Source organism: Argentina anserina, chromosome 1 (assembly GCF_933775445.1).
Source record: "Argentina anserina chromosome 1, drPotAnse1.1, whole genome shotgun sequence".
Taxonomy (NCBI): Eukaryota; Viridiplantae; Streptophyta; class Magnoliopsida; order Rosales; family Rosaceae; genus Argentina; species Argentina anserina.
This window is the reverse complement of record NC_065872.1, coordinates 1,510,364-1,530,676: the sequence shown is the minus strand read 5'-3', so window position 1 is coordinate 1,530,676 and position 20,313 is coordinate 1,510,364. Positions and strand designations below refer to the sequence as shown.

The window sequence follows — 20,313 nt, the reverse complement described above, 5'->3', positions numbered from 1 at the left end:
AAAAAGGGCTCAAGCTTATATGGTAAAGCGAAAGTTAACCTACCTAACCATCTTGTGGTCTACCAGAAAGAAAGCTTAATAATTAAAAAAAATTAAGTAATTTATATATAAAGTATCTACCTGATTCAATGAAGAAAAAAGAAGCAGCAAGCAGCAGTTGCAATAGATCGATCAGCAAGTGGCTGAAAATGAATTTCCTAGTTGAATGTGGAAAGCCTTAACTACAACAGATGATCAACTCTGTATACATATTAAGCTTAACTTTGACCATTTGTTTTGACAATGATCATTTGTTTTACATTAGGAGTTTACACACAAACGCATCAGACATGCGCCAACAAACTAGAATGAATCATCAAATATGATATATTGGATAAACTCTAAACTTTAGCTTCCTTTCCTTTTTCTTTTTGCTGCCTGAATCAACTTCTAATTAGTTAATCAGTTGGTGGAAAGAACTGCAGAATAGAACCAAACTTCATCCAAATATGGCTTAAATAAAAAATTAACGTTGACTAGCTAAATTACATGATCGATGTAATTGAAAGATACAAGCAATCATGGAGTTTGATAAACACCTAAGATTTAATCACCTAACCAAACCTGTTATTTGCAGGCAAGAATTGAAACTGCATAATGTCTAAATTGATGATAATATCAAAAATTGAGAAGCTTCTACCTTCTAAACAATTGGCAACTTATACATCATATCATGGTATTAGAGAAAAAGAATCGATGATAACAAAAGAAAGCATATACTACTTTTAGTGATTTAGTGGAATAGAAGATACTAGCTAGGCTGGGGAGAAATGTGGCTGTAGGGACTGGCCTGAGATCCCCATCAGGTTTGTCTGGTTATGGGTTTGGTTTGCCTTTTCGTTCATTCCTACCTTCTTATTGTGTTCACTACTTTCAAAATGGCCGGTGGATTTGATATTATCATAAAATTCTCAAATGCAGTAGTAGTTCTTAGATGCAATGTATATAATAATGCTTAGTTCTAATAAGCACGTAGAGATCACATGGAGCCACAATGGCCAATCCTCCACTGGACCTTCCTCAATTTTGTCAACTCTGATGTGTGACCCTACGATATATGGTTTTAGTGAACATAATAGATTAAAATCCAGACTACTTTTGAGTTGGTTTCAACTTTCAACTTTTCAAGAGAATTATGCAGCATATCTGTATGAAACTTAGTTAGCTGGAAATCTCATGACAATGAAAACCATAGATCTCACATTCCACATGCAGATACCGGTTTTATTCTGCTTTTCGACACTAAAAAATGGAAATGATAGTGTGACAATTTCAGCATGAAGACCATTGTAATCACCTTTAACCCTTATGAGGACCATTCTAGAATGCTTGAATTTCTGCAGTTAATTGATCCGGTCCATGACTAGTTTAAGATCGAAGGAAGCTTTGATTTGAAAGAAATTAACATGAATTGCGCTAATCTTATTGTGGGACAGAAAAAGCACTTATAGAGTAATAGAGGGTTATGTATATACGTAGCTAAGGTAGATTCTTCTATATATATCTGTGGATCACATTAACCAGCTTCACAACCAAAGTAAACCTTATACTGTTCGAATCAAAACAAAATTTCAATCAGTCAAGAAACCTGCTTCCACTAATGTTTTGGGATAAGACTAATCTCTAGCCAGTAAAGCTTTATCATAACAACCAGCAATCAGTCTTTTCACTTGAGGTAGTAGTGGAGAGTCACTTTTTATGTGTTTGCATTACACCTCTTGCCTATAAAAGGGGGGAAAGCTCTTGCCAAACCCAAGAAAGTTGTGAGTTCTGTAGTTTTATTCACCAGCTAGCTACAACTGCTTCCTCGTTGAATTTCCCGGCCAGTGTTTGAAACATGGTTGGTAATCTAGCTCTCTTTCCCTTAACTGAAACAAAAATAGAAATTTCTTCCTGGGAACCATGTTAACCATACTGAATCTAAACACAACTACATTGCTGTCTGTTTTGATCTTCAGGAGGAGAAAATGAGTTGGACTGCCGCTGATGCTCTGGACTATAAAGGGTTTCCTGCTGATAAGTCCAGAACTGGCGGTTGGGTTGCCGCCGTGCTAATACTAGGTTTGTATATACTTGTTCTATTGTCTTTCATGACACTTGAGGGACTGATCTGTTACAAGGTTTTGTTCAGCATAAGTAAGTGGTTCATGCAAAGGTGATGGGGGTTTAGCATACTTTTTTTAAAAAAAAAAATAATGAGGGAGTTATGCATGCATTTAAATGGTAGTCATAATGTTCTGGGGGTTTAGCATAAATAATGTTCCTCAAGCATATTCAAAATTCAAATGGTAGTCAACCCAAGAGTTTAACATATATTAATCTTAGCTTTTAATGAAACACCCTCATGTGTCATCATTCACCAAGGTGTTAACTAATTTCTTGACTAAAATGACTTGTTATAGGAATTGAAATATCTGAAAGGCTATCAACTATGGGAATAGCAGTAAACCTGGTGACGTACCTAGTTGATACAATGCATTTGCCAAGCTCAACTTCAGCAAATATTGTCACAGACTTCATAGGCACATCCTTCCTCCTATGCTTGCTGGGAGGCTTCTTTGCGGATTCCTTTCTTGGCAGATACAAGACCATTGCAATCTTTGCTTCAATACAAACATTGGTGAGCACTTTTTCAGTTTTTAGTTCCCAATTTATCAAAGATTAATGATGATTTTTATATGATATACTCTTCTTTTATGTACAGGGCATAGTTGCATTAGCGATATCAGTAAAATTGCCGCAGCTGCGCCCACCTCATTGTGACATAACTGCTGCCAACAACAACTGCAAACAAGCCGATGAATTTCAAATGGGATTTCTTTACTTGGCTTTATATATAATTGCATTAGGGATTGGTGGGCTGAAATCAAGTGTTTCAGGATTTGGAACTGATCAATTTGATGAGAAAGATGACAAAGAGAAAGCGCAGATGGCCTATTTCTTCAATAGATTTTTCTTCTTCATTAGCACTGGAACTTTGATGGCAGTCACTGTCCTTGTCTACATACAAGACCAAGTGGACAGAAGCTTGGCCTATGGAATATGTTCCATTTCATTTGTGATAGCCATCTTGGTGTTTCTTTCAGGGACCAAGAGATACAGATATAAGAAAAGCACTGGAAGTCCCATAGTTCAAATTTTTCAGGTTATCATGGCTGCTATAAGGAAGAGAAAGATGCCACTTCCACTCGACATTGCTTTGTTGTATGAGAATTATCCTGAGGCTTCAAGAATTGCTCACACTGATCAGTTCTGGTAAGTTCAATTTGGTTACTATTTTAGGCTCCCTAACCCTATTTAGTAGTTTCAGTTTGGACAATATATTCAATGACAACATATTAATTAAGTTTCTATATTTTCATTTCTAGTGTTTATTCTTATCTGGTTCAATTTTTGGCTAGTTTCTTGGACAAGGCAGCTATTGCGACAGAAGAAGATTTTGAGCGAAACGCACCTGCAGGTTCTGTTCCAAACCCATGGAAGTTATGCTCAGTTACAAGAGTGGAGGAGGTGAAAATGATGGTCAAACTACTCCCAATATGGGCCACAACCATCATGTTTTGGACAATATACGCACAGATGCTCACCTTCTCAGTAGAACAAGCATCCACCATGGAGAGATCTATTGGAAAGTTTCAAATCCCGGCCGGCTCTCTAACAGTCTTCTTTGTGCTAGCCATATTGATCACACTGGCTTTTAACGACCGTGTCATTATGCCTGTTTGGAAGAAATTCAAAGGCCAACCAGGTACACATACTGGATGAAGAAGATGATCAGAAGCATTATAGTATTACTAACAACACTTTGAACTGAACATAACAAATCTTAGAACGCCAAGTACCCCATGCCTTGCACTAGAAGTAACAATACTTTGAACATAAGGGATCCCATGACGTAATCTAATTATGTATCCAATGTCTTTCTTTCTACAACAGGTTTCACCAATTTACAGAGAATTGCAATTGGTCTTGTCCTATCGACTCTTGGAATGGCAGCGGCTGCAGTGACCGAGAGGAAGCGATTATCAGTGGCTAAAGAAATGAGAGCTATGAGTACAGGTCCTCTGCCGATTAGTGTGTACTTGTTAATCCCACAGTTCTTCCTGGTGGGTTCTGGTGAAGCTTTCATCTACACTGGCCAGCTTGATTTCTTTATCACCCAGTCACCAAAAGGAATGAAAACTATGAGCACAGGACTCTTCCTGAGCACTTTAGCACTAGGCTTCTTCGTCAGTAGCTTCTTGGTATCGATCGTGCGGAGGGTCACCGGAAGCAAAGATGGGCAAGGATGGCTTGCAGACAATATCAACCGTGGAAAGCTTGATTATTTCTATGCGCTTTTGAGCGTTTTAAGTTTCATCAATTTTGTAGCATATCTTGTTTGTGGTAGGTGGTACAAGCCAAGAAAACATACCAAAACATCTAATGGTTTCTCTGCTGAGGATAGGTGCTAGATAAACAAATGGTCTGGTGTGGTATCTAATCTATTGTGCTTTGACTACCTTAATGAAGTTGTGATTTCAGACTTGGGTCCCTTGAAAGAGAAATGGATGAGTAGAAACTAAAAGGATTCATGGCATGCATGCATCAATAGTTGGTGATGTTACCCATAGTCAACTGGTATCTTTAATTTGAATGAAGTCTTGCCTACTTCAGTTGAAGATCACAACTAGCTCCCAAAGGGATGCATAGACCTTTTCCTTGGCTATATAAATCTTAAGGTTCATGTTTTCTCCACTTTGAACAGATGTGTAGAAGTTGAATATGCACTGCCCGTCTTAATAGTTGCCATGCTGATAATTGTTAACTAATAAGCATATAAGATTCTGGGTTTTCTTTTAACGTAGTTCCTTCTTGGTTTTTCCTTTCTAGATACAGGTTGAATGGCTATTAGAGAAGTGAAAATGGTTTGGATCTGAGAAGCTCAAAGCCTTCAAACCATTGCCGTTATGCCGTGATATGGGGGAGGCCAGAAGCATGTTCATCATGAACATTTCAACGCTCTAAACTCCTCTAATAATTTAAATCGGTTTCAAACTGACAAAGACCCAAAATGAAACCATCAAAAGTGGAACTTTCTCAAACTTATGCAATAACGGAGAAAAAAGAGCGTGCTTCTCATTTCTGAGTCCTGCATGCTTTGCTGTAACAGCTTAAAATCCAAAGTGAAGAGTAGTCCTATATATGGGGCAACTGCCACTAATGCATTATGCATCAGTTAAACTTTACCGTCTACCATGCATGAAAACTATTTGGCAGATCACAAATGTCTCACCTAAAAAAGTGCAACAGTTCTTTTCGCTATTGCTTGGGACAAGCATTATCTGTGATGTAAAATGTCGGATAGGAACTTTACACATTGAACCCTAGAAGCAAAAATCATATATGGAACAAGGAATTCAACAAGCTTTTTACTACACTATCGGGATATCAGGTTCTCCACATTTATGTTTCCTGTAGGCCAACCAGAGGGTCAGACCTCTAAATTGCCATAATGGAGATATCCCGAGATGATATAGAGCATTCCGGCAACATAAGGTTAAGAAATTGACACATAAACATCAAAGGCAGAAACACAATCAATTCAAATCGCCAGCATAAGTAGGATACTCTGGGGGACAATAATTCACATGGAAAATATAAAGATACAACAAGCTCATGTTCTCTACCTGAATTCAATAAGAATCCCAAAACATTTATAACCTCTCCTAATCACAATGATAAATTGCCACAAGGCCCCGACCAAGATCAACATCCGACACCACATCTAAGTTGCGAAAACTATCAACTGTAAAAGTGAAACAAGACTGAATCTGAAGAATAATACATAAAACATATAACACCACCACATTACCCAGAAACAATAAGCTGCTAAGTGAGTTTTCTAAATAAGCAAACACCCCACTTGCTACATTGTTCTCGCCATTGCCTCTAATTTCAATTCTCTCCGTGGCAATTACAATGGTGGAGTTCCCACTTACCCATTAGTAGAAAAAACCGAACCTCACTCAATCCTGAGTCTCGTTCTTCTTCCCATCCTCGTCCCTCTCCTCCAACAGCTTCCCAGCCTCCACATTGTCCTGGTGCGCCTTCTTCTGCGCCTCGGCGGCCTTCAGCGCCTGCAGCTTAGCATGATTGTAATACGCCACCCCGAAAAACGCAATCAGATACCCTATCAGATTGATGGGCGTCACAGTATCCTTAATCACCGACCACGAGAACGCGATCAGCAGCCAGTCCTTCACCACCCCAGCCACGTTCATCGTCAGCGCCGACGTCTTCCCCACCAGCAAGAACACAGCCAGGTTCAGCGCGAACGCACAGAGCGAATTGGTGCCGAAAATGACGAAATCGAAATGGAAGCTGGACGTTTCCTTCAGAACCGGGAACTCGACGGCGATCCAGGGGATGCAGAGGAACGCAAAGCAGCAAGGCGCGACGTAGTAGAGAGAGGTGATCGGGTTCAGGCTGATTCCCTTGGCATTGAGGAGGATCTGGATCAGGACGAGCCTGGTGGCCTCGAAGACGACGGCGAGGAGCTGGAGGCTGACGCCCCAGGAGTTGAACTTGGCCTCGCCGTAGGCGGCGACGGCGACGCCGAGGGAGATGGAGAGCATGTTGACCATGGTGTCGGACTTGAAGGGGTCTTTCTTTACGAGGATGCCGATGGAGTAGACGGCGACGGGCATGAGGGCCTTGAGCATCTGGATGAAGGAGACGGAGAGGAAGATGTATGCGGAGTTGGAGAACCAGAGGGAGAGGGCGTAGAGGGCGCCGATGGGGACGACGGAGCGGAGGTAGAGGTCACGTGACATGGAGACGGGCTCGACGAGCTTGAGGACCTTGACGAGGAGGTAGGCGAGGGAGGAGCAGAAGGCCATGTGGATCATGGTGAGGGAGATGGGGAAGGGCCAGTTGTAGAGCTTGCGGTCGAGGATGTACTTGTTGTAGACGATGACGGTGAAGCTGAGGAAGATCCAGATGGCCACGTAGGCGTAGGAGAGGAGGACCTTCTTGACGACACCGTCGGAGAGCGCCATTTTCCAGATTGGATCTGCAAATCTGGAAGAACCCTAGATGAATGAGGTTGTTAAAATAAGAAAGGAGGAGGAAGACTTTGAAGAATGGCTCGAATCCCTATAGAGAGAGGAGTTGGAGGGGGGACTGGGGCTTTTGTAATGGGCTTTAGGTTGGACTGTTTCTTTGGTGAAGGTAAGAAGAAGAAGATGACTTACAAGGTGTGTGTTTTGTCGGCTAGATTTTGGCTACACCATGTTTTGAGGGTTTTTTCTTCAACTTGTCATGAGTTTCTTGCATCCGGCCTAACCCGTTTTAAACGTCGGAAAAATCTCTTAATTCGGGTCGGAACGGATGTATAGGGAGACTCGAAAGTTTTATTGCTCGTGTAAATGTGAGAATCAGCGTGATACTTCACGGTATCGGCGTTTGATATATTGAAATGTGGTGTATGTTGGCGTACGTTTTTTCTAAGGGGTTTTTATGTGTACCAAACGGTTTTTTCTTTCTTTCTGTGGTTTAGCAATAATTGATGTATTATGCATTTGGTTTACTTGCATTGATAGAGACCCCGTAACAAATAGATATGCTTAAATATTTTTAACGTTCTTGCTTATGCATGTCGACAAAGTATGTATGGGGTCTAAATGAGGGTGATTAATTATGGCGTTTGGATTCATAACATGGGAAGTTGAAAAAGAAAACGAGTGAATTAGATCGCAATTAAAGGGGAAAAGACTAGGAAGGAAAATGACGCTTTTGTCTTGAGCAATCAGGCCAGTTGCGTATGTTGAAGGAGTTCCTCATGTGACTTCCAAGGATTGACTCGATCTGTTAGAATCACACTTCCAAGTGCTACATTGCCAAATGTTTAGGGTCTTCGTTTACATGTAGTTGAAAAGCCCATTGTTGTTAATTAGTGTGTATTAAGCAGTTAATCCATACCTAAAGCCCAAATTTTCTAACCACAGCTTGATGGACAGTGACAAGAGATAAGCCTAATTTGTCCACCATGCTCGACATGGGTTTCAAACTTTGAAAGTATATGATATGAGTCATATGACAATGTATTGGAGCATCGATGGTAGCTAAATTCGCAACAGACAATCTAGTACACCAATTTTCTACAGTCTTAAACTAGTTTAAGATCACGTATTACTTAGAACCAGTGTACCACTAACCTAAACCACCTTGCATTTGCAAAATGTAGTTTTTGCATCTCACATGAAGATAAACAATTCGTGAAGGTATCTGCCTGTGCGGAAAGATTACACAAGAGATTTAACTTTCAAATATCTTAAATAACAAAGAAGGGGGAAAGTTTTCTAATAAAGCTATGAACAAATCATGATTAGAACAAACTGGGCATGACTGTCCAAGTAAACTGCTTTACTAAGCACACAGGTAGCAAGCCTCTAAAAGTCTCTATGATTCCTCCTCATCAATTAAACTAAACAATGTCTAATCTCTCTATTATGTCCCACATGCCCCAGAAGAATTCCCCTTCCCTCTTCTTTCTCAGCGACCTCAGTCCAGCTTTCTCTATCTATGGCCAGTTGGCCACAGATTCACAACCGCGTGGTGAAAATTTTGATTCCTCTCCCAGTTGAACAGTAATGGACTAATGGAGTCACCACAAAAGTTAGAGACTTTAAAACAGTCACCTCCCAAAAATGCACAGTCCCTCTCTCACTCTCTCTCAGCTTCATAGTCTCTCTCACATTCTTGTCTCCAAACCTCATTGCTTATTGGAGCTAATAATACCACTCACCCACTAACCCAAGTCACATGAACTATACACCCCCAAATTGATTCTTTCAATCATTCATTCCATGAAAACCCACCAACCATTTTTGTGTGCACAACCAACACCTTCTTCTACTTCTTTGATCTTGTCTCTCAGCTCAGCACAGATCCCCTGCACCACTTAAAACCCATTAATAAAGGTTCAACCTTTATCAAGAAATGAAACCCAGAACTCCAAAAAGCCTCAATCTTTGCTCTGTTTCTTGCTGATTGAGCTCATTCTGGTTCTGGGTTTTGCCCTCCCATGGAAACCAGCAAGACCCAGAAGAAAAAGAAGTGGTTTTTACCACTGGTGCTGTCTCTGCTCCTCTCCACTCTCCTCATCTTCATCACTGTTGTCACTTCTTCAAGCTCATCTGCTTCGAGACTGTACAAAGCCCACGTCAAAAATGACATCCCACACTTCGTGGAGTCAAAGCTCAAGGTTTCTGGTGCTAACAAGGACCCTGTTCCCAGATTGGCTTACTTGATCTCAGGTTCAATGGGGGACGGTGAGAGCTTGAAGAGGACGCTCAAGGCTCTGTACCATCCGAGGAATCAGTATGCAGTGCACTTGGACCTTGAGGCTTCGCCGGAGGAGAGGTTGGAGTTGGTGAGGTTTGTGAGGAGTGAGCCCATGTTTGAGAAGCTGGGGAATGTGAGAGTGGTGGTGAGGGCTAATTTGGTGACTTACAGAGGGCCAACAATGGTGAGCAATACGCTTCATGCCGCGGCGATTTTGTTGAAGGAAGGTGGAGAGTGGGATTGGTTTATCAATTTGAGTGCTTCTGATTATCCTTTAGTAACCCAAGATGGTAAGTCCTGGGAATTTAAGTAGCCAAGTGTCATTTTCGCCTTTCCGGATTGTTTTGTGCAAGTTGTTTAGAGCATTGGATGTTTCAACTTTTTAAATTAGTTATTGATGTAGTTCTTGTTTGTCATATTTCTTTAATTGGAGTGGGAACTGGTTTTTGCTTGTTATGGATTGCCTTAAAATGAATTGGTTTTGCAATTTCATAGCTGTTGTTTTTACCAAGATGTCACTGATTTCGCTTATTTCCATCTATTTTTATGTATTAGATTTCTGGGTTCCATCTTGTTTTGGTAATCACAAAAGCAATGTTTACAACTCACTATTAATACTGCTTTTGCTCAATGCTAATTACAGAAGCATTTAGATATTGCTTTGTCTACTGCTTGAACTATATTACTGAGCAAGTGATGAAAGAGGCATCTGCTCTTTTTAGCTTCTTTTATGACCTCTGACTTGGAAGTCTTGCTTCCTACGTTTGTTTCATATCCTGTCATTTCAACTGGATCTGTTTAGAACTATATTTGGTAACACAAAGAGTACTGATCAATTATTGCTGCATGGTCATGTACAGATACAGATGACTGAGTGCATGTGTTTGTCTTTTCTGCTCTACAGATATGCTTCATGTCTTGTCATCCATTCCCAGAACTCTCAACTTTATAGAGCATACCAGTGACATCGGCTGGAAGGAGTAAGTTGCTCATCCTGCTTCTTTGTTTAGTGATATTCTTTCTTTTTGTTTAATTCTAAAAGTAGGAAGATGAAGCCTTGCAAATTTATATATAGCTCCTAAAGGGTTTCCATGAACCCCTCAGGTACCAGAGGGCAAAACCAGTTATCATTGACCCAGGGCTGTATAGTGTACAAAAGTCAGATGTATTTTGGGTAACAGAGAAAAGGAGTGTTCCAAGTGCATATAAGCTGTTTACAGGTGAATCTCTGCTTCTGTTGCTTCTCATTCTTGTTGAACCTATCTGCCTGCTAATTGATTACTGCTGTTCAACAAGAATCAATGTCATGGTCTTTTACAGAAGGACTAGATGAACCGCTAGGTTAAGTGATGTTTGTAGATAAACATGAGATCAGCCTTTAAGTATGATTATTGGCCAATTACCCAGGTAGTCCATTACCAAGGCACTTATATAGTATTGCTCAGAACTCGAAACTATCACTTGCAGTTCTGCAAAGATTAAACAATATTTTAGTCCATCTAGTTGGTCAGATTATGCGTTGTGTATGGCTTTCATAGCAAAAGGTGTTCGGTTATCTGTTCTGTAAGATAAGTTACATGAGCTACTCCCTTCTGCTAGTTCACAAATACTAATTAGGAAAAAGGTGTTATTGTGTTTCTTTCCTTTTGTGTTTCTTGTTTTGTTCATGCAATGATTGCCTCCTTGGAATAAATGAGGCCAGAGTAAACTATATTGTCAATTTTCATGTACTTGAACGAGTATATACTGAATCTGCGCACTACCTTTAGTTTTCACGTCATCTTTCCTTTATGAAAGGGATTTGAAAACAATTATTTGAACTGTGAGTGATGTACATAATACCTGATTCCTTATTTTGCTCAATAATTCATCAGGTTCTGCTTGGATGATGCTCTCCCGTCCTTTTGTGGAATACATGGTATGGGGGTGGGACAACCTCCCAAGGATACTCCTTATGTATTATGCCAACTTTCTTTCTTCACCAGAAGGGTATTTCCACACAGTCATCTGTAATGCGGAGGAGTTTCGAAACACTACTGTGAGCCATGATCTTCACTTCATATCATGGGACAACCCCCCAAAACAACATCCACATTTCCTCACCAATGATGACTACCAGCGCATGGTAGACAGCAACGCACCATTTGCCAGGAAATTTGGCAGGAATGAGTCAGTTCTAAGCAAGATTGACTCGGAGCTATTAGGCTGCAATGCTGATGGGTATGTACCAGGAGGATGGTTTGGTACTGGAGCAAATGAAAATGCTTCAGTTCCGGATTACCCAATAAAAAATGTTACCACTCTTAGGCCAGGTCCAGGTGCTGAAAGACTAAACCGTCTCATCACCGGTTTGATATCTGCAGAAGATTTTCATGCGAAACAATGCGCTTGATATCTGAAGAGCCCAGATACACAATTATTCTAATCCTATACCTAGTAGGCAGAAATGGCAGATTATTGATCTTAATAATGGTAGATATGGCAGATTAGCAGGCTATAGAAACTTAGTGGGAATGAGAAAAAATTACCTTCCCAGCATATATTCATTACCTTATCTTAATATTGAGTGCAATATTAGTGTACTGTAAGTTGCATATTCTTGTATTAATTTCTTCTATGCTTCCAGCAAAAGTTCAAGTAAAGACAAATATTTCTCTGCTGCATTATTCAATTTTTTGCTGTATTGAATCAAAAGAATGAAGTGATATATAGATAAATACATCTAAGGAAGGAGTCACCGGATCATACATCCTCTAAATTTTCGATTTTACAAACAGAATCCAGCATCCCAAGCATTTCTTGTGCTTGTGGAGGACAAAGATCACCGACAAGCATTTCTTAAGCCACTCAATTTACCTCTATCACACTGGAACCAGGTTTCTTTTTCAGTCCACCCTCTGATATCATATCTCGGACTTTCTTTGCCTCGAATTCTAAGCCAGCTTCCTTGTACAAATTATGTGAAAGAACATGAATACCACAATCTGCTACTCCCATATCAGCGAGCTTTTTCCAAATTCTGTTCCCCACTTCAAGATTCCCATGAACTCTACAAGCACTTAGTAATGCCCCCCACACGTTGACATCTCCTCTTCCTAGTCCTCCCATCTTCTCTTCTATAAACTTCTCAGCTTCCTCTAACATGCCTGATCTGGCCAAAAGGTCAACAACACAAGCATAGTGTTGAGGCCTGGGTTTAACCCCATAAAGGGCACTCATTTGATCAAACAATTCAAGTCCCTTGTCTACCATTTTCGCATGCCTACAGGCCGAGAGAAGGGCAACGAATGTGGTCTCTGTCGGCTGAATCTTATCTCCAACCATTTTTTCAAACAGCTCCATCGACTTCCTTGCATCACCATTCATTGCAACCCCGGCAATCATAGCATTCCACGCTTTGGCATCCTTATCCACCATGCCCTCGAAAACCTTCGTAGCTGCTTCGGCATACCCACATTTGGAGTACATATCAACCAATGCAGTGGCCAATATCACATTCGACTCAAGCCTGTGCCTCTTAGCATACGAGTGCACCCACAGCCCTTGCTCCACCGCACCCAAATGAGCAGCCGCAGTGAGAACACTAACAAGCACAGACTCATTCGGCCTCGTCCCCGCTTCTTGCATTTGCCCAAACAAACTAATCACCTCTCCAAACTCACTCGCTCGCGAATACGCAGCCATCATCGCGCTCCACGACACGCCATTCCTCTCAGGCATTTCGTCGAACACCTTCCGTGCATTCTCAACTTCCCCAATCTTCCCATACCCATCAACCATCGCCGTCCACACCACCACATCTCTGTCGCAGCTTCTATCAAACACCGATTTCGCAGATTCAATGTCACGAACAACCAAGTAAAACTCGATCAGCCCGCTAACGACAAACGGGTCGTCGGAAAACCCGAACTTAGCAACATGGGCATGAACCAACCGTCCAGTCAGCCCAGAACTTAACATCGAGCAAGCCTTAATCAACGGCGGGAATGTGAACTTGTTAGCGACGAGGCCATAATCCAACATGTCCAGATAGCACTCGATCGCGGCCGGCGGCGCGTGGCGTCTGATCATGGTGTTGTACATGAAAGTGTTGCGGTGGCGGCGGCGGTGGTGGAAGATGGAGCGAGCGTAGGAGAACCCGGAAGCGTGTTTCGCGGCGGCGGAGAGGAGCGGCGCGATATCGTACGGGTTCTCGGGTCGGGTCGAAGTGAGGATGTGGGCGTGGATTTGCTTGAGTTGGTTTAGGGTTTTGCATTTTTGGCAGAGGAGAATGAGGTCGTTGGTTCTAACGGTTTTTTGAATCATCTGAACAAAAAAATGGCGGGTAAGTGTTTTGGGACTTTGAGGTTATTAGGTGGGAGTTTGATCAAAATGAGTAGGAGCCGTCTGATCTATTGACTTTTTTAGTCAACGTGTGTTTCAGATGCTGAAGAATTAGCAGCAGTATTCGTCACTACTAATTGCACCTTAAATTCTTACTAGCACCTTGAGGTTTAGTAATTAAAATCTTGGCAATTTCATCAAAATGACGGCCTCAACGTACATGATTAGACAGGCTTCAATACAGCAAGGGGAGCTATTTGAGATGAGGTATATGCATGAACCTCTTTGGCGCCTTCCGACGAACCCTACATTTTACAGCACTGAAACTAGGAGAGCGGGAGGCTTCACCAGAACTCATCAAAGGAAGCTTCAGCTCGCAGATCCAATCACGTTTAACAGACCTCGCTTTCCTTCCTTTTATTTTCATATGGTAGCCACCACGTCAATACTATAAACACCAGCTGCACTCTCCAATCTATACTGGGAGAGGTCACTTTCCGAAAACCTCATTGACGCCAGCCCTTGAAGAATTGTATGCAGGATGGTCGTGTTCTGGAGGCGTTGTTTGAAGGGTGGCAGGAGTTGTTGATGGCGAGGTCGAATGTAAGGCTGTAGTTGATGGAGTCTTGGTTGAGTTTGAATCAGTGGCGGACTTACATAGGAGCAAGCCCGGCTCCAGTTCGGTAGGTTTTAAAAGCTTACATTGTAAAAAAAAAAAATAGCCGGTAACTAAAAAGAGCAGACCCAGTGAGACAGTGACCCACTTACCTAAATTTTTTTCCGTTCACCTAAGTTTTAAACTTTGGATCCGCCACTGGTTTGAATTGGGTCAGAGAGGCATCGGTGATGGTGACGGTGACGGCAGTCTTGAGCCGAAGGACGGCTAAGGCCACGATGATGAGACCTACGACAAAGCCTATAATAATCCAGAGGAGCACGATAGCTTTGAGGAAGGTGACGATCTTGATGAGTACAGCTTTATGTTCAGGATTCATGGTTGAAAGAGGTTTTAGCTTTTATTTGAGATGAGGTATATGCATGAACTGAAGTACTGAACTACGTGCTCCTCTATATACTTATATAGTGGTAGCTAGCAATGTTAGGGTAAATCTTTAATGCTAAGACTCTCGAAAAGGCCAAGAAAATTTGATACGAGGGAAATCAAATCAATGCAAAATATGGAAATTAAATAATCTACATGTGATCTAAACTAGCTTGATTTGGTATAAATTTCCTAATGTGGCTGCTAGATATTACATGTTCTTCGAAGTATGAACAACTGAACAAGGTCGACAGTTGCAATTAGCCAAATAGTTGGAAAATGCAATTTCATGGCATAGATGCATTTTTTCTGTCCGGTTTTGGAGAATTTGCAGAGGCTTTGTGATGGGATTTACTTGAATCGTGTTAGGGAGTTGGTTACTGTGTTTTGAGGCTGCTGCTTCTGACAGGCTTGGGAATATTACTTTTCATAAGGTGGGAGATTTGTGTTCGTTTTGTTTATGTCTATGTAGGTTTTTTGTTATTGAGTTTGATGATTGAGAATGCATGAAGTTAAGTTGTACATTGAATTGCTAGCATTGGAGAAGATGCTGTGTAGTTGATGGAATAGCTAGGTTGATGTTCTCGTGTTGACTTAAACTTCATTTTTGGTTTAGAGTTGATCGCTATGTCAGGAATAGTATAACAATAAGCACATGCAAGTTTAGAGCAGATCAGGTTCATATCGGCTTGTGGCTTTTACTCTTCTTTTTGCAGGGTTCAATTTTTGTTGATTTTGGTTTGGATTTGTGGTTTTTGTCTAGATCGTAATGTTCGTGCTTTTTCAAGTTCTTGACATAGGCTAGTATCTCTTAAATGAGTTTCAAATCTAATTCAAGCAAGCATTACATGTGAAATTTTAAGTTACCCTAGAAACACAAATTTCACAGCTCTTGGGTCTAACTTATCCCTTTTATTTGACTGGATGTGAACAAAACAAACACAGCCAAAGGTTCTAAGGTGAGAGATATCAATTTTTCATGTTCTTCATCATTTCCAAAGGAGATTTAAAACCCAAAGTATCATAAGAAAGTCCATAGCGAATTTTATTCACAAAACTTCTTTCTGAAGAAAATTCATAGTGAATTTTACTCACAGACATTTTTCTGTAGAAAATACATTATACACAAAATTGTTTCCGAAGAAAGTTTACAGCCAACTTTCTTCACACAAAATTTAAAAAGTTCTTCTCAAATATTTTGGACATATCTAATATATTTTTTGTCAAAAGCACGATAAATATATCGATACAGATATTTGAAACCTTGTTCTTCACTACTATTTTTCACTATTTGATACTATGATTGTTGACACAAACAAATCGTGTTGGCAGGTGACCATGACTGCTTAACTAATATTCTTCTTTAAAATAAAATAAAATAAAATAAGACTGCCTAACTAATATCATTTCGAGTTTTTCCTTTGTTTGTAATCTTTTCATGGTGAAATATATATTATTTTTTCTCAAAAAAAAAAACAAAAAAACAAAACTGGAATCAAATATTAAGTTCAACTTTCTCTCACGAACCATACACGGAGAAGGGATATAACATTAAGTTGAGGACATGGAGCCTAATGCATTCCATGGTAAGGGAATTTACGTCCTCCTACTTCTGTTTGATAACTCCTGCTCTTTTGAAGCTATTGCAGACATAAACGGGGTTAGATAGTAAAACCAATGACACAATGGGAAGACATGAGAATTGAGAAATATGCATGCTCTTTCCCAATTTAGTATATATAGATCAAGCAAATGAGACTCCATAGTTTATTCATCTGCAAGTTTAACCATTTTCTTTCCAGTGTTGTGACCACGAAAAAGTCCAATGAAAGCGGATGGAAAACTCTCCACACCGTATGAGATGTCTTCAAGTGCATGCAATTTTCCTGTCCGGAGATGATCAGTTGTGGTGGATAGGAAATCCGGAAACACATTCATATGATCGGCTGCTAAAAAGCCTTGGATTTTGATTCTCTTGTACACCACATCTAGCATATTCGGTGCAGCTCGCTTTGTAGCATCAGTGTACTCGGAGATCACGCCGCAGACAGCAACTCTACCGAAAGTGTTCATGTTAACAACTGCAGCCTCTTGCATTTCAGCCCCCACATTGTCAAAGTAGATGTCAATCCCATCAGGGAAGTACCTGTATATCAAACACATACAATACAAGTTATTTATTCACCGTATGTTTGCCTCTAACTGCTACCTTTGATATTGAGCATAATTGAGTGATTACCTTTCCAGCGCTGCCTTCAAATCAGGCTCTTCTTTGTAGTTGAATGCATCATCAAATCCAAGCTTTTCCTTAAGCAATGCCACCTATAACATGCTCAAGTTAAGCTCAAGTAGTACTTCACCTTACACTAATGTACATTCTGGAAACTTGTGTGATTTTACCTTGTCTTTGCTTCCTGCACATCCCACAACATAGCAACCAAAAAGTTTTGCATATTGTCCGACCAAATTCCCAACCGATCCAGAAGCTGCAGAGACGAATACTTTCTCCCCCTTCTTTGGTTTGCATATGTCAAAAAATCCACCATATGCTGTAAGTCCACTGAAACCTGCAACAGGAAAATAAGCACATAGCTGACAAACTGTTTTGAAGAACAAGTACTTTTCTGTGTTCAAGCACAAGTGATCGTGGCACTGAAGTGGTAACTATGTACCTAGAATTCCAACTTGGTATGAGAGTGGGAATCCCATAGGATCAAATTTTCTCAACATGAATTTTCCTCCTTTTAGCAAACTGTACTCTCCCCAAGTGATGAGCCCAACAACCAAGTCATCCTTCTCAAACTCAGGGTTCCCAGAAGCCACAACTTTCGCAACGCCGTAGGCATCAATATCCTGTGATCACAAAAACAATTACACCAGTCTATAATAGAAGAATCTCTGTCATTCAAGCATGCATCACATTGCTGATAGCTTACCTCGCCGGGACTGATGGCAGCTGCAAAACCTATAGATTTCTGTGATGAGCTCTGAGTTTTCATGCGGTTTAGCTGGTAAGGGTCGATTGACACATAGAGATTCTTCACAATGATGTCATTGGAACCGGGGTCGAGGGAGAGCGAAAGGGTTGATATTTTGAGCTCGAAGTCGGACTCTTTCGGGTCTCCGTCTACCTGAGTCTTTATGGTGATGTACCTATTGGTTACCTCCATATTCAGCTACTAGATGGCTGAGGAAAACTCAATGAACACTAGCGGGAGAAGGATGAGATATAAAATAGGCCTCATTTCTGTACCCAAAAGCATCATTCTTGGGTCCTCAGTCAGCATTATGCTCCTCAGAAAAATCCAACGGCGGCCGGACATGTTGTTGTTCCTGCTGTTTAATATAATCATGGCTCATTCATTATCTTTACATAAACTAACAAGCAAGTTGCAACCCTTAATTTTTTGTAAGGATGCTTGGATATTGAATGCTGATATGAATCTTTTATATATGATACTTATGTAATGATGCTATCTACCAAATAATCAACGTCTTATTATTATTTTTTACCTCGATTTGATGCATTAATTATTTGTCTAGTATTGACACTCGCTACTCACTAGGGAGATCAGCAAAACATCAATCCTTTTAACATATTGTTCTGAACAATTATACAAACTAATATATAAGAAATGCTCACTTCTAATTGAATTTTATATCAATCAAGCAAATTGGGACTCCATGGATAGTTCATTGATCTGCAACTTTAACCATTTTCTTTCCAGTGTTGTGACCATGAAAGAGTCCAATGAAAGCTGATGGAATACTCTCCAAACCATCTGAGATGTCTTGAAGCGCATGCAGTTTTCCTGCACGCAGATGATCAGTTGTGGTGGAAAGGAAATCCGAAAACACATTCATATGATCAGCTGCCAAAAACCCTTGGATTTTGATTCTTTTGTACACAACATCTGGTATACTCGGTGCAGCTCGCTTTGTAGCATCAATGTACTCAGAGACCACGCCGCAGGCAGCAATTCTACCCAAGGCGTTCATGTTAACAACAGCAGCCTCTAGCATTTCACCCCCCACATTGTCAAAGTAGATGTCAATCCCATCAGGGAAGTACCTGCATATCAAAAACAATATATAAACTATTGTACGTGTGTTTGCCTCAAAACTGCTACGCTGGACGAGTTTGAAAGTGGGAAGTTAACCTTTGGAGAGCTGAATGTAAATCAGGCTCTTCCTTGTAGTTGAATGCATCATCAAATCCAAGCTTTTCCTTGAGCAATGCTACCTACAACAAGGTTTAACTCAAGTTCGAGCTAAGCAGTACTTCACGTTAATTAATAATTCTGAAATCTTTGTAATGTTACCTTTCCTGTGCTTCCTGCACTTCCAACAACATAACAACCGATAAGCTTAGCATATTGTCCGACCAAATTCCCAACTGATCCAGAAGCTGCAGAGACAAAAACTTTCTCCCCCTTCTTGGGTTTGCATACTTCAAAAAACCCACCATATGCTGTAAGTCCACTCAAACCTGTAACAGCAAATAAGCTCAATAATGCACTATATATGCTGTAAAAAACAAGTACTCCTTTTACATTACCAACTCGTACCTAGAATTCCAATATGGTAAGACAATGGGAACCCCATAGGATCCAATTTCCTCAACATGTAATTTCCTCTTTTAAGCAAACTATACTCTCCCCAAGTGATAAATCCCACAACCAAGTCATCCTTCTCAAACTCAGGGATCCTAGAAGCCACAACTTTTGCGACACCATAAGCATCAATAACCTGTGATCAAGAAAATAATGATCTAATCTGTAACAGTTATAGGAGCCTGCATTGTATTAGTAATGGCTATAGCTTAATTACTTCTCCGGGAGTGATGGCAGCTGTGGGCAATACAACTTTCTGTGAGGAGGTCTGAGTCTTCATTCGGTTTATGTGGTAAGGGTCGATTGACACATACAGATTCTTCACAATTATGTCAATAGAACCTGCAGGGTCAAGTGACAGAGAAAGGCTTGCGGTTTTGATGAGCTCGAAATCCGACTCTTCCGGATGTCCATCTACCTGAGTCCTTATTGTGATGTACCTGTTGGTTACCTCCATTTTCAGCTAACTACAAACCTGGACACTTCCCCTTATTTTCAAAAGAGAGAACACCTTGTATGTATATTTGCTTGATATATAATTATAGATGTTCATGTACAGTTTTATTCTATAACTTGTGGAGGCGCTTAGAACTCTAAGAAATGAAATTATTGCCTAATTAATCATTGCCACATTGGTTGCTTTGAGGTTTTGGTGGATATATAAGTTTTGACAAACAATATTTGTGATATGATATTTGTGCATGATAATGATAAGTATCAGATGGGCCATGCGTGGGAATGGTTACTTGTGCACAAATATCATATCATGCACATACCACATACCTATCATCAATTTAAACGTTTTTCAATGGATTTTGGTTCTTTCCTCACGTTTTTCAAATATCACATACCACACTTTGGACATCCCACATACCTATCATCAATTTAAACGTTTTTCAATGGATTTTGGTTCTTTCCTCACTGTCTCTCCTTGTTTCAATTAGGCCATCCTCTGCAGAAAAATCGATC

The 20,313-nt window shown here is 40.5% G+C and overlaps 6 protein-coding genes across 6 annotated transcripts; 2 read left to right on the top strand and 4 right to left on the bottom strand.

Annotated features, from left to right (window-relative positions):
* Positions 1–1,807: 1,807 nt before the first annotated feature.
* On the top strand, positions 1,808–4,653 carry LOC126788234 (protein NRT1/ PTR FAMILY 6.2-like). The gene is made up of 6 exons (XM_050514209.1): positions 1,808–1,879; positions 1,998–2,100; positions 2,442–2,659; positions 2,744–3,294; positions 3,441–3,787; positions 3,976–4,653. The coding sequence occupies exons 1-6, from the start codon at positions 1,877–1,879 to the stop codon at positions 4,491–4,493; spliced, it is 1,740 nt and encodes a 579-aa protein (XP_050370166.1). The 5' UTR covers positions 1,808–1,876; the 3' UTR covers positions 4,494–4,653.
* Positions 4,654–5,618: 965 nt separating this feature from the next.
* On the bottom strand, positions 5,619–7,163 carry LOC126782602 (probable sugar phosphate/phosphate translocator At2g25520). Its single transcript, XM_050507881.1, has one exon. It carries the CDS (start codon positions 7,077–7,079, stop codon positions 6,048–6,050), a length of 1,032 nt encoding a protein of 343 aa, XP_050363838.1. The 5' UTR covers positions 7,080–7,163; the 3' UTR covers positions 5,619–6,047.
* A 1,583-nt stretch (positions 7,164–8,746) lies between these two features.
* On the top strand, positions 8,747–12,029 carry LOC126785719 (beta-glucuronosyltransferase GlcAT14B-like). Its single transcript, XM_050511348.1, has 4 exons — positions 8,747–9,656; positions 10,271–10,346; positions 10,471–10,586; positions 11,241–12,029. The coding sequence occupies exons 1-4, from the start codon at positions 9,107–9,109 to the stop codon at positions 11,756–11,758; spliced, it is 1,260 nt and encodes a 419-aa protein (XP_050367305.1). The 5' UTR covers positions 8,747–9,106; the 3' UTR covers positions 11,759–12,029.
* A 127-nt stretch (positions 12,030–12,156) lies between these two features.
* Positions 12,157–13,671, bottom strand: LOC126785709 (pentatricopeptide repeat-containing protein At5g06540-like). Its single transcript, XM_050511338.1, has one exon. The coding sequence runs from the start codon at positions 13,669–13,671 to the stop codon at positions 12,214–12,216; it is 1,458 nt and encodes a 485-aa protein (XP_050367295.1). The 3' UTR covers positions 12,157–12,213.
* Positions 13,672–16,409: 2,738 nt separating this feature from the next.
* LOC126792651 (2-alkenal reductase (NADP(+)-dependent)-like) lies at positions 16,410–18,027 on the bottom strand. Its single transcript, XM_050519102.1, has 5 exons — positions 17,668–18,027; positions 17,404–17,584; positions 17,132–17,298; positions 16,971–17,053; positions 16,410–16,877 (listed from the first exon to the last, which is right to left on the bottom strand). The coding sequence occupies exons 1-5, from the start codon at positions 17,899–17,901 to the stop codon at positions 16,499–16,501; spliced, it is 1,044 nt and encodes a 347-aa protein (XP_050375059.1). The 5' UTR covers positions 17,902–18,027; the 3' UTR covers positions 16,410–16,498.
* A 397-nt stretch (positions 18,028–18,424) lies between these two features.
* On the bottom strand, positions 18,425–19,816 carry LOC126796385 (NADPH-dependent oxidoreductase 2-alkenal reductase-like). The gene is made up of 5 exons (XM_050523210.1): positions 19,562–19,816; positions 19,300–19,480; positions 19,054–19,220; positions 18,892–18,974; positions 18,425–18,803 (listed from the first exon to the last, which is right to left on the bottom strand). The coding sequence occupies exons 1-5, from the start codon at positions 19,799–19,801 to the stop codon at positions 18,425–18,427; spliced, it is 1,050 nt and encodes a 349-aa protein (XP_050379167.1). The 5' UTR covers positions 19,802–19,816.
* Between the last annotated feature and the right edge of the window lie 497 nt (positions 19,817–20,313).

Coding starts and splice junctions, on each gene's coding strand:
- LOC126788234 (XM_050514209.1), top strand. Junction 2,101..2,441: donor TGCCGCCGTGCTAATACTAG/GTTTGTATATAC, acceptor GACTTGTTATAG/GAATTGAAATATCTGAAAGG. Junction 2,660..2,743: donor TTGCTTCAATACAAACATTG/GTGAGCACTTTT, acceptor TTTTATGTACAG/GGCATAGTTGCATTAGCGAT.
- LOC126782602 (XM_050507881.1), bottom strand. CDS start 7,079: ATGGCGCTCTCCGACGGTGTCGTCAAGAAGGTCCTCCTCTCCTACGCC.
- LOC126785719 (XM_050511348.1), top strand. CDS start 9,107: ATGGAAACCAGCAAGACCCAGAAGAAAAAGAAGTGGTTTTTACCACTG. Junction 9,657..10,270: donor TCCTTTAGTAACCCAAGATG/GTAAGTCCTGGG, acceptor TCTGCTCTACAG/ATATGCTTCATGTCTTGTCA. Junction 10,347..10,470: donor AGTGACATCGGCTGGAAGGA/GTAAGTTGCTCA, acceptor TGAACCCCTCAG/GTACCAGAGGGCAAAACCAG.
- LOC126785709 (XM_050511338.1), bottom strand. CDS start 13,671: ATGATTCAAAAAACCGTTAGAACCAACGACCTCATTCTCCTCTGCCAA.
- LOC126792651 (XM_050519102.1), bottom strand. CDS start 17,901: ATGGAGGTAACCAATAGGTACATCACCATAAAGACTCAGGTAGACGGA. Junction 17,585..17,667: donor CTGCCATCAGTCCCGGCGAG/GTAAGCTATCAG, acceptor TTGTGATCACAG/GATATTGATGCCTACGGCGT. Junction 16,878..16,970: donor TTGAAGGCAGCGCTGGAAAG/GTAATCACTCAA, acceptor TTTGATATACAG/GTACTTCCCTGATGGGATTG.
- LOC126796385 (XM_050523210.1), bottom strand. CDS start 19,801: ATGGAGGTAACCAACAGGTACATCACAATAAGGACTCAGGTAGATGGA. Junction 19,481..19,561: donor CTGCCATCACTCCCGGAGAA/GTAATTAAGCTA, acceptor TCTTGATCACAG/GTTATTGATGCTTATGGTGT. Junction 19,221..19,299: donor TTACCATATTGGAATTCTAG/GTACGAGTTGGT, acceptor TTGCTGTTACAG/GTTTGAGTGGACTTACAGCA.